The sequence below is a fragment of the Nelumbo lutea genome, chromosome 8 (assembly GCF_056320005.1).
Source record: "Nelumbo lutea isolate HS-2025 chromosome 8, American lotus-T2T, whole genome shotgun sequence".
NCBI lineage: Eukaryota > Viridiplantae > Streptophyta > Magnoliopsida > Proteales > Nelumbonaceae > Nelumbo > Nelumbo lutea.
Genome location: NC_142691.1, coordinates 47,845,843 through 47,858,555, shown reverse-complemented (window position 1 = coordinate 47,858,555; position 12,713 = coordinate 47,845,843). Strand labels below are relative to the sequence as shown.

At 36.7% G+C, this 12,713-nt stretch overlaps 2 protein-coding genes and 1 long non-coding RNA gene across 9 annotated transcripts in view; 1 reads left to right on the top strand and 2 right to left on the bottom strand.

The window, feature by feature from the left end:
- PRHA (pathogenesis related homeodomain protein A) overlaps positions 1–5,084 on the top strand; it is a 64,616-nt gene extending 59,532 nt beyond the window's left edge. For all 3 annotated transcript variants that reach the window (XM_088956587.1, XM_088956589.1, XM_088956588.1), the window contains 2 exons: positions 2,098–2,352; positions 4,688–5,084. In XM_088956587.1, coding sequence (XP_088812713.1) covers positions 2,098–2,352; positions 4,688–5,008 — 576 coding nt within the window. In that variant the 3' untranslated portion in view covers positions 5,009–5,084. The remainder of the gene's footprint in view (positions 1–2,097; positions 2,353–4,687) is intronic.
- The window catches only part of LOC148844030 (uncharacterized), a 33,272-nt gene extending 27,446 nt beyond the window's left edge, over positions 1–5,826 (bottom strand). The window contains exons 1-2 of the long non-coding RNA XR_016102831.1: positions 5,732–5,826; positions 2,543–2,714 (exon numbers count right to left, since the gene is read on the bottom strand). This is a non-coding gene — a long non-coding RNA (uncharacterized LOC148844030). The remainder of the gene's footprint in view (positions 1–2,542; positions 2,715–5,731) is intronic.
- A 4,007-nt stretch (positions 5,827–9,833) lies between these two features.
- The window catches only part of LOC148844028 (RING/FYVE/PHD zinc finger superfamily protein), a 53,466-nt gene continuing 50,586 nt past the window's right edge, over positions 9,834–12,713 (bottom strand). For all 5 annotated transcript variants that reach the window (XM_088959613.1, XM_088959618.1, XM_088959617.1 and 2 more), the window contains one exon: positions 9,834–10,283. In XM_088959613.1, coding sequence (XP_088815739.1) covers positions 10,203–10,283 — 81 coding nt within the window. In that variant the 3' untranslated portion in view covers positions 9,834–10,202. The remainder of the gene's footprint in view (positions 10,284–12,713) is intronic.

Sequence of the window (12,713 nt, the reverse complement as noted above, 5' to 3'; positions counted from 1 at the left end):
CCTAATCCTTTTCATTAAAGAATAATCACTAATGATCGGAAATTACAAGTAAATCCTTAGTAATTACAAGTAAGTCTTTAGTGGGGTGGCTAGCTAATTAAACATAAGAGAAACTAAGGTTAACAGGCCCATTAACAAAACAGGACATAAACATAAAATTAAAATACAACTGTGGGCTACGGGCCATTCGGCCCATCTTCTCTACAGTTAGGATCCTTTCTGCCATCAATTGTATTCTGTGTAACCAACTTTGTTTCTTCTCTCAAAATCTCACCAGGAGTAGTATCCAGATCTGGAAAGGTCTCTCTGGTATAGAAGAGTAATAACAGCGCTGATTCTCAAGAAATATATTAGAAGTCGAAACAAGAATTATGAGAAGCAATTACTTTTCACTCTGATGTCCAAAAAAAGGAAACTATCACAGTAGATCGAATCATGAGATGAATGAAACCCCTCTTAAACCAGTCTGAATCCAACCAGACTGAAGAAGATCACAAGGCTCCTCTGGGTGACACCAGATCTGAAGTTTCAAGAGGATCTGACGACTCTAAGCGCAGATTGAAGGGAAAGAAGTAGATCTGATGGCGCAGACTCCCCAGATTTCAGATCAACCAAGGGCTGATCGAGATAGCCTTAAAAAAAAGGTATTCTAGGGCACCAAAGGACTCCCATATACTGCTAGGAGAATCTCTAGATGCCAAAGTAAGCAAGGAACAGAAAGATAGACAGCAGATCAGGTCGTGACCTGCTCTGATACCATGTCAGAGGCTGATCTGTGTCTGTAAAGTCAGAGAAAGAAAGAGACAGCAGCAGATTTGTGGGTGCGTCCAATGAGCAGATTGACACCCTACGAAAAGATGTATATATTAATCTGTAAAAGGACCAAAATGTCCTTAGTGTACAAAAGAAAATAAAGTATAACAAGAAGTAAAATTACAGAAATAGCCTCCTCGGCTAACTCTCTTTGTCTCTACAGTAGTGAGGGCAACCCGGTGCCCTCAGGTGTGGGAGGAGCCTTTAGAGATGAAGAGGGTAAAGTAATTGCGATGTATTCTCGTCCTATTTGGGTTGCTGATTCTTTTAGAGCCGAGGTCATGGCAGCGTAGTAAGGGGTAAAGAAGGTAAAGGAGTTGAATATTCAAATGCTAATTGTAAAAGGAGATTCAAAACTGATGATAGGATGACTGCAAAAGGAGAATAGTAAACTCTGGAAATATGCTAATGAAAAAAGAGAGTTTGACTGGGTAACTAAGGGAATAGAGATTCAGTTTCATTGGGTGAAGAGATCTGCAAATTCTGCAAATTCCTTTGCAGATACTCTGGCTAAACAAGGGGTGGGAAAGGAACATTTGTTTTTGGCAGTGCTGTAACTGTTTTTTCGTCTTTATTGGGAAGGGTTAAGAGTTTTTATCTTTCCCCTTTGTTTCCTTTGTAAGCTATATTTATTTTTCTAATAAAATCTTCTGTTATTGATAAAAAATGAATATTTTTGTGTGTGTATCATAGATTACATTACTACATTAGCATGTATTCCACAATTTATCAACATTTCCCCCAAGTAATGATAGCCATTCAATATTGCCATGTGCAAAGATTCCTTGGTCATCTAGGTGGTATTTGGTTTATCAGTAAGTATATGGTAATTTACTTATCAAAAGTAACTCTATCACATAAGTTACTTATTGTCAGTCATAATTAAGTTTTTATTTTATTTTATTTTTTACTTAGCCTAATTTACTTAAACTTACTTGTCAAAAGCTTTTTTTTTTTTTTTTTTGAAGAAGGTAAAGTTTACTAAAACTTATCAAAGCTGTTAACTTACTTATCATAATTATTTTTTTTTACTTGGCCTAATTTACTTAAAATTATCAAGGCTTTTTATATATTGAAACCAATTTTTTTTTTCACTTTTTCTACTGATGGCCAGTTGATATCAGTTAAAAAGTTATTTATTTGTATCAAACGAAAGACACCCTTAGAGTTCTCTAAACGACATGCGTAGTAAATCTGTTAACAAGCTTTATCTGCATTGGATTTGAATTTTGTCTACTGCTTTACTATTCTAATGCCCATGAACTTTTCAAACACCCATTACAGGCAGAAAGCATGAAAGAACTTGGCTCTTCTATCAGCATACCTGAAGATTCAAGTCTAGAAATTGGAAAATACCAAACTGCTGATCAAGTGGCTCTGAAGGATAACCCTTCTCTGGTACCATCAGAAACTGGAGTGCGTATGCCCAAAAACTTGAGAAAAGTTCGTGCTAGAAAGAATCCAAAGTCTATAATTTCCTTATTGAAGAAAAAGAAACACAAGAAAGCGACAAATGCATTGCTCACCAACAAAAATGAGGTATGGACTGACTTATATTTTATCTTTGGTTAGCAAATGAAAAAGAAATTTACTTAAAGGAGTGGAAATAACATAGAAAGGTTGAGAACTTAGAAATGAACAAGTCTTACATGTCAAGACCTTACATCAGACATATAGAGGGTATAATCAATAATTTACTTACATCAACGAGATATAACATAGGCCATACCTCAGCACTGAAAAAGGACTAAGGTGCATCTTCAATTTCTAGGTGAACTGCCAGCCAGTCCATGATGAGTGACCCAATATCAGTCACAATTCTTCTATTATCTCTCTCTTCAAAGATCTTTTTATTTATTTCTTTTCCACAAACATGAACAGATCGCAAACAGTGTAGAACCCTGAAACAATTGTATCTCTTTACCTCCCAGAAAAAAAATGGCTAATGTGAGAATATTTCATTTTAGATTAGGACCAGGCCTTGATCTGTCAAAATCCAAAGAAGAAATCCTACATGAACTCTGCAATTCTGCCTAAGATAAAAAAAAAATGAACTGTTTCTTAATTATTATTGCACATACATCATCAAATATTTTAATGAAAACCCCTATTTTTCAAATGGTCCATGGTTAAAATGTCAGAAGATAACAGTCAAGAAAATTTTAAACTTGCAAAAGTATCGATGAACAATTCACCATGTAGAGTGGGAGAAATTTCAGAGATATCTAGCTAATTCTGCTAAGGTATTTGGAAATCTAAAAAATCAGGAAAGTTTTCTAGAAACATGGGATTAGTTAATAAACCTTCAATAGATCATTATAAGAAATACAATTGCACATTTAAGGCTCAAAACCATAGCAAAGAACTCTATAAATCAATTAGGAAAAATTAAGAGACTGTAATAGGTATGTTTCTCTGTTTCCCTTTTGGTCTTTAGCCATCTTCTCTTCTTTATTTATGTCTATTATTTGCCATTTTAACTTTTCTCTTTATTGTTACTATATGTTTTGATTATATTGAGAATACGGTTTTATGGTTATATGCATTTTTCTTTTTCTTTTGAATTATAATGCCTTAGTAAGTGAATCATATCAAAATACTAGGCCAATTATCCAATCACAAATGTGATGGGACTCTCTGCAAGCAAAAGCTCTGTACAGACAGTGAAACCATGGGAATCCCACTGCACATTGGGAACATCTCCCCATGAATTTAAAGTAAGTGTATGGGATATTTCCCAATGTGTGGCAGGATGCTATGTGAGCAAAATTTTTGCTTGCAAGAGATCCAGGTTCATCACCGATTCCCTGTTGGTTCTTTGAGGAAAATATTTTTAAAAATTATGGTTATTTTAATGAAATATTGAAAAAAATTAATAATATTCTAAAATTTTAAATTTTAAATATATAGTTAATCAATGAAATCTGGGGAATACTGTATCAGAAATCTGGGGCATCAGGTATGGGGGGTATTGTCAGAAATCATGAAGGCAATATTAATGCTTAGTTTCTTAGGCCCAGTGGGACAATGGAAGTCTTTGAGAGCAGAGTTGAAGGTTCTAAATACAAGGATTAAAATTACTGCATCATCAGGGGTTAAGGGATGTAATAGCGGAGGGAGACTGTGAAGTGGTTATTTGTTGGAATGAAAGGACAAGAACAAATACCTCGGGAATTTAGGACTTCGGTAAGGATGGTGGTCTCACTAGGGTCCTCCTTGAATGCCTTGTTCAAATGGATCCCTACTTCCCTAGAAGTGCAAAATATGTTAGTAGATTCTTTAGCAAGAGATGGAGTGGGGAGGGATTCTCTGCTTTTGGGTTGCCTTGGACTGGGTACGGAATCAGGGTATAGACGCATCATCCATTTAGAAGAGTCCATGCAACACTGTGGTCAACTGGCTTCATCCTCCCATATGTTGCTACTTCCTATTTGTTCTCTCTCATGTAGGGCGGACGTTACAACATGTTTAGTGTCTTCCAATAGAGAAAAGACCAAGGTTTTCATTGATTTTCATCCCTTTCTAATCCTCGTTCAACATAAAATCTGTTCACTTACAGAGGGCACCCACTTAATAGTAAATTAGTATATGTGGATTTATTTCATTTTTTTTTGTCCATATGTTTGTTGGAAGATGGAAATGAGGTTGGGAATCAGGGAAGATTCCTGTTGAACATGATATTGTGTAAACCAATTTAGGGCTTGAAGCATGCTGCAGAAACTTCAAGAAGCTCTTGTTTAAAACCAGTTCTGTCAGCACAGTAGAATTTGCATAAGAAATTAGATGGCCGTTGACAGGTAGAATAGCATTGAAGTTCAATCATAGATTTCCAGCATGCTGCTATTGTTCATATCTCGATAAACTCTTGTTTCAGGTGAGAAAAGGTTTCAATAGTCTTGTCAATTTGAAGAAGCAAATGAGCAATTTAAAAAGAAAAGCACCTTCAGAAAAGAGGGTTAACCTTAAATCCAAAAGGGGAAGTTCAAATGTTGATGAAATGAAGAAAAAGGAGAAACTGTACATGGCTGAGATGGAGAGGTTGTGTCATCTCGAGGATAGAATTGAGAAGCTGAAGAAAGTATTGTTGAGAATACAGAATGAAAAAAATCTTATACGGGATAAAACCCATTCATGCGAACAAGTTGTAATCTATGTTCCAGTTGCAGAGATAAGAGAGAAACAATGTCATGTATAAACTGTTGATCATCGAACACCAGTATTACAATACTGTAGATCATTAAAAACGAAAAATAGAAAATCTTTTTATAGTATTTAATTTAGCAGTACAAAACAAGTATGCAAATCATAACAGTACCCGGTTCAAACTTCAAAGCATATAAAGAGCACAAGGTGCAACTTACAGCACCATATATAATCAAAATAAATGAATTTTAGTAATTTCAAACACAAGATTTTTTATTTTGTTTCGGTGGTTTTGTCTGAAACTGATCTTATTTCACGACAGTTAAAAACATTGGTGGCATACTGGCATGTGCATTATCAAAATAATTGAAACAAGTGTATTTTAGTTTTTAAACTAAAAGATAAAAATTTAAACTAATTTGTTCACTGAAATAATTGCTTTAATATGTCACTCATAAAACATTTTTTCTGCAAAATAAAATAGCTACCATCTTTCATAAACGGAGGAGTAGATGAGAGTTGGCAGTGGGATCATATGTTATATAAGCTTGTGATTTACAGGCAAAAAAGTGAAAAGATGAGTTCAAAGATCAAAATATCGTTACGTATTGGTATGTATTGGAAGATATGTATCGCATCGGACTCCTATAGGGATTGTATTGGGTTAAGTCATGGTTCAGAGAGTAATCGGGATTTAAATCAACTTCTCTGAATCGATCTTGAAAAAAAATAAATAAGATAAAAAAAAAAACCGATACAGGCTGATACACCCTACCTGCGTTTGGGTCTGTATCGATATTTAGAACCTGACATGAGCTAACTGATTTTTCTGTGCATCTGTGACCATGTAAAGAGTTTAATAGTGTCTGTGAAATGTACTAGAACATGAATTAACCTAACCAACGAGGGAATGGCCAGCTGGCCAGGTCCTTTGCAAGCCAAAGACAACCCAATCAGCCAATTCCAATTGAATTGCTCTTCTGGGCCCCGTTCATTTGCCTGTATTTAGCGGGGGGTTAAGGTGGCCAAGCGAACAATTGTTCACTATCTATGCGTTCGTATGCCACTAGGGTCTGCAGTAAGCCAAGATACCGAAGAGTATCAGCTACCCTAGGTATTTGATGCACTCCTGAAATTTGGGTAAGTAATTTTCGCATGCCAATAATGTGCTTTTCCTCTCATCTCTCTTTACCTGGATAATGTGTATTGTACAAGAATGCTGGAATCTCACCTATCCGGGCAAGTGAAACATGAAAAACACTTGCCTGGGTAATGTGCTTGCCTAGGTAAGTGAAAATGAACAGGGCCTTGGAGTATGAGACTCGTGTGATGCATAGGGGTGCAACTTGGGTGGATTTAACCTGAGCCCAAACTGTCCCAGCCCAAAATTTTATTGGGGTACAACTTGGGCAAATTTTGATTTTTCGGTCCTTAGGCTGGGTTCGGGCTTAAGAATTTGTGCTTTTTAATTATTTTGGTTGGGTTTGGACTTAGCCCTTAAATAGCCTGAATCTGATCCAAGCTCGGTCCAACTATACACATTCATACATACATATGTATACATGTAATTATATATATATATATATATACATAAATGCATACATATTTTGAACTAAGGCTCGGTCCAAGCTTTTAGTGGAATGTTTACATTCAGTGTCCTAAAAAGGAAATTCAATTGGTTGTTGACTTGTAGGTAATTTTAAACTAGGATCTGCTAAAGTATACGAACAGGCTGAGAGCACAGCATCCACCTGCACATTACGAACATGCACACTTCTTGCTTTCAGAAAATCTGGGGTCAGCCTAAATAGCCCTATATTTGATTCTTTTTAACTTTTTAATATTAAAAAAAAACATTGGGAACCAATATCAAGAGCTCAGATCTCCTCCAAGTAAATACTCTGCTCACATAACATCTGGCGAACATTAGAAATATCTTCCATACAAGTATTAAATTCATGGGAAGATGTTCCCGAAATACAGCTGGATTCCCATACTTTCAGTGTGTAGAGATTTTGCTTGCAAAGAATTCCATCACCAATATGAAGGGAAAAGAAAATAATCTGGCATGAACAATTGTACTAAAAAAATCAATTGGATTGGGATTGGCTAAATTGGGTTGTCCTTGGCTTGTAATGAACCTGGCCTATAGCCACACACAATTTACCCCCAAGAGCCAGTTAGCACCAAAGTACATTAAAGGGTGTTCCCCGGGGTGAACATGGACCGGGACAGGCTTAATACCTGTGTCAAGGGCCTTAGACTGATCTCAGGCCCAGATTAGCCCATACATTGATCCTAAAATACAAGCTTGGGCCCGGGGCTAGACAGGCCTAAATCTACTCTTCTAAGGGTTTATGCCTTCACGATGCTTGTGCATCTCCCGCCCCAACACCCTGTATCCATGGAATCTCATATTTTCTGTTGCTGCAGTATCACCAATTTGGAGTCGCCTTCTAAATCATATTTTCTTATTGTGCTAGAGGAATTGTCTCCTAGCTTTTGATCCTTTTTCTTTTCTTTTGATCCATGGGGTTGCACAACAGGGGTAGCCTTGGCGAAGTTAATTTACATTCTTTGGGTTCTCTGATTTATTGGGTATCATGAGAGACACCGCATATGTTTTTCTTCCCAAGTTGTCCAATACTATGGTGCATTTCACCAACATGGGTCATATCGTATTTGGAAGCTGATACCTATACTATGTATTAAATGCCATATTTTTTTCCTAGATTTTTTTACACCTATGGCTCCATTTGGAAGTAGTACAAATACAAATATATAGAGTGCAAAATCTTGTATTTTGTATGATTTTTTATGTATCTATACTGTTCATATTTGCATTTGTACTCTTTCCAAACTGAGCCTACTCTGTAAAAGTAAAACTTTATCCTGTCAAAACCTCGCCATAAAATTGGACTCAAGTATTCACTTTTTACCAAATTAGAATCGTTTTTAAAGTATTGATAAGTTTATAATAGCATTAATTCTTCCATTTCACACTTCACCTAAACCATTAAAATATGCATTTCATGGAGAAACTTTGAAGAATCTTACAAGTATGCATTAAATGGAATTTAAAAAGTAGTGTTATGTGAAATTTCTGCCATCAACTCTATTCCATAGCGTTAAGGAAAGAACATGAATGCATTTATAACTGATATTTTGCAATGTATTGGGTAACCATGTTTTTTATTCAATCATTCCTGAAATGAATTCCGCTCCAGGCAAGGTTTGGCACCGATTTTGTTCTGTAGAATTGGTATTTGAAGGTGAATTTTGAGGAAAATTTGGGTATACTATAAAGGCTGAGAGCTTCATGCCATAAGTTGACCTTTCTAGATGAATCTGGCTTGAGTCGAATTAAGTGGTCTCCATTGGCCTTTAATTTCAGATTTCCAGCAGAGGCACATACAATAATAAATTGGATATTATGGTCATGATTCAAAAAGACTTCTCATTCGGTTGACAATTGCTTATATTCCATGAGTAAATTTATCGAATTGAAATGGGTGAGAAGGCCTATATAATGTAATACAGATAACCACAGACTGCCCTGCATTTAGATTCAGATAATCGAGATCCACTCAATGGGTAACAAAATTAACTAGAGTAAGGCCATTAGCCATGTTGGCCTCAGCTATCTGAGTTCTTGGAAGGGGTTATAAAATTAACTAGATCCTGACCAAAAAGAAAACTAGATCAAAGGTAGACTTGAAATGATCAGTCTACCATGTTTCATTTGAATGCATTTGAATGAACTAGGGTGTTAAACATGGCTGTAAAAGTAATACGATCTATTAATCATATGGTGAATCCTGAACCTTTTTTAACTTAGCAGGTGATCTGGACAGTAGTTACGACTTACGAGGGTCTTGGAGCCCATTGGTTCCAACTGATAAATTTGTAGGGCATCGGCAATTTAAATGCCCTTACATATCACAACTTTGATTTGATGATTCTCCACAATCGCCTGCCAACAATAGATTCAACCCATGGTTTTTAAAAACGACCCGGAGACCAAACCAGTCAGGGGTCCAGTTACCGGGTCGAACGGTCGGCCCATTCTGACAAAATTAAAAAATAAAAAACAATCAAAACCGTTTGAACGGTTTGAATGGTTAACCACCCAGGTCAGCAGTTTGCTGACCAAAATCAACAGTTTTGGGGAAAACCGAAACCGGTCACCTGACTGGTTCCTGGTTTTTCCGGTCCGACCATCCGGTCCGATCTGGTTTTGAAAACCATGATTCAACCATAAAACCTTGGAGCTTAAGCATTCACCTGTCCCAATCAAGAACCCACTCATCAAAGGTAACCTCGAAAAAAAAAATAGACAAGCTTTTGGGGAACAGTTATGGTTTAAATGAAGATTATAAAGGCCCACAAAGCATCTTCTACACGTCAATGAAGTACTAAAATATGAATTGGTAAATGGTAGTTTAAGTACTCAATTGGTTCGCGGTGATATTGGCCGCATTTACATTTTTCATAGCAATTTACAACTTATTTGGCACAATAGTTTCTCTTATTAGCACATCGAAAGAACTCCAGACATGAGGAAGAAAAACTACGCAAGTGACTCGTGACCCGGAAGTTTTACCAGAGTCAGTAGACAAACAAATTAATTGATTACGTGATATTCTGTGTGTGCATGGAGAAACAAGGCATAAGTAGAACTCTGGGTGGAGTGCAAGGGCACTGATTGTTAATTCTTGCATAGTTTCTACTTTGCTAAATAGAAATAATCTTTTCCAGTCAAAAGCACACTCAATAATGCACAAAGCAAATGAAGAGCCAGAGAGGAGAACAAGAATTGAGGGATGTACCTTATCATTCATTCCCCCTTCCTCTCTCTAGCCCATTGCACCAAGACAAGAGGTCTAAGGATTCTATTGAATAAACAGATAAATAAAATGCTAAAGTAACATATCTGCAACAAATATTATGGAGGTAATGCAATACAAAAAAGCCAGTTAACAAATAAAATAAGTAAAAGAAACAGAAATGAATCACTCAATGATTACAATTGCACTGTACTTGATGCTACAACAAACTCAATGGGGATGGTAATACAAAAATTTGACTGCTTGTACCCGTGTTTTCTAATACATTTGGGGGGAAATTTTCAACTCAGTTATATGTATGCCGTTTTAATGCATGTGAGTATACAAGAATCATGACCAAGCAAGATGTATGGTTACTTACACGAACTTTCAAGGTTCATCAAGTGTAGTATAGATACTTCATGTCCTCTCTACTTGTTCTGAACTATCACTCTTGGTGCGATTCAATTTCTTTCTTTTAGCAGTTAGCCGAGGCCGCAACTACAAAGCATGAAATGGAAAGGATGAGCTTAAAAATTCAAAGAGCTCCGGGGAAATACATAAATTTCATATAACCATTAAAGTCATTTGCCAAAAATAGCAAGAAGTGAAAGCATATTGGTGTCAGTAATTCTGATGCTAATTCTTAGTCCCTTCAAACTATAATGTTAAAAAATTAAAACATCATAGAGGCAACCAAAACATGTAGTATGTACAAGAATGAGATATAGAAAACCTCCAAAAGAAACAAGAAAAAAGTTCCAAAGCACAGAGGATTTATAAAAAATTAGCATCAACACCCCCCACCCCAATAACAATATTCTCCCAATTCCACTCAGTTCAAATCTTTTAGTTTGATACCAGTCCTGCAATATAGAAAAGAGGAAAAAAGAGAGAAAATAGATTAGAGTCAAAAAAAAAAAATTAGAGCAGTGGTACCCACTCCTTATTTTATAAGAGAGCATATAAGTAATGTAGAAAGGTTACAATGCCCCTACTGTTGCATATAGATATATATTACAACTCCCCCAAAGATGGATCATTGTGATATTGGATAGTAACCCCTTTTGCCAAGGTATCAAAATAGCTGGTCTATAACATTACCATAAGGAACACATATTATTCCTGTCTCTAGCTTTGCTCTAATAAAGTGCTTGTCCACCTCAATGTGTTTAATCCTGTCATATAATGGACATCTATAGACTGATCACTAGAAATGGCACCTTCAATCCCAATGAAGGAAATACTTAAGTGGACCTAGATCTTTAACTTCAAATTAAGAAACAAGAAACACATTAAAGTACTGTATTTTAGACTCCTAGTTTCATGATAATTTTCATGATGACCTAGATTAGACAACCAGTCTGCAGCTTGATTTCCTTCACACCAAGAATGAGTGTACTTGAGAGAAGTAGTTACGAAGAAGAGCTCTCCTCAATAGTGAAATGGAGAAGTAGATATAGAAGCTAAGAAGTTCTATTTTTTAGTATGGAAGGTGGATGTTAAAAATCAGATGAAAAGAGAGCTACCGTTTTAGTAGTTGAAGAGGTGACTTGATGGTTGAAGGGCTTTATGGATGGAACAGTATTCTCCATTAAAAAACAAGGATGGAAAAGTACAATGGGAGTAGCTGATAAAAAATTTGAAGCGGAAATGAAGAGGAATGTGAAGGGTTGGTTTGTGGCGATTGTGGAAACGTTTGATGATAACAGAACTACAGAAGACAGTTGTGTGTACTGGAAGGAAGAAAGAGAACAGGGTGGTGCTTGTTTGCAGACTTGTTACAGGAATTCCTGTTCATTCTGGAAGAAAGACAAACTCCAAAAATCTGCAGTGGCCCAGTGGTCTCTGATGGGCAAAGTTACAGAGAACAGTTGGAGGAAAAATAAAAAAAAGGATACCCACAAGCTATCGTCTGTAACACTACCAGAAGCCAGAGGATGTTCTTGGAACTGGAGAAAGGAGCCTGGGAGAAGACTGGGTGTTGATCTGTGCCAAAGGAGCAAGCTTGATGAAAAGGAACAGAACTTGATAAAGCAAGGCAGTAGATGTAAATCAGTCCTTTAATATCAAGATTAAACTTAGTGATTAGCATAATAAAACAGGTCTGAATAACTGCACAAGAGAAGAAGATGGCGAAGAGAAGAGGTAAGAGGAGTCGAATAATTCTCCATTCTCCTCTAACCCTATTTCATTAAGATCTAAAAATTTGATGATGACAAGAATGCCCTTAAGTGGGCGGCCAGCTTGGCAGTTGCATAAAAAAAAATAAAACAAGAATAAATAACAGGCCCATTAAGTGTGGCCCATCAACATAAAATAAAAGATATTACAAGAGAGGATGTTAGGGCCCATTCGGCCCATTCGGCCCAGTCTCTTTACACTCCCCCTCAAGCTGAGCATAGATGTCAATCATTCCCAACTTGCTTATATAGTGCACCAAATTCCCCCTTTGGAACTCCCTTGGTCAAGATATCAGCCAGTTGCTCTTCTGATGTGATGAAAGGTAAACAAACTTCTCCTGAAAAGACTCTTTCCCATATGAAATGCCTATCAACCTCAATGTGCTTAGTTCTTTCATTGGTTTCTTGTAGTCCACCCCCAATTCCTCTAGAAGGGATCGTAGCCATAGTAATTCTGACACACCATGAGCCATTGTCCTATATTCTGCTTCAGCTGAGGATCTAGCAACTACTGATTGTTTCTAACTCCTCCAAGACACAATATTCCCAGCAACCATAGCACAATAACCAGAGGTGAACCTTCTGTCATCAATACATCCTGCCCAATCTGCACCAGTAAAGGCTTCCAGCTTCATGTGACAATGCTTATCAAATAGAATACCTTTCCCTGGAGTACCTTTCAAGTAGCACTAAACCCTTTCTGCAGCAGCTAGATGAGTATCTCTGGGAGAATGCATAAACTAACTAA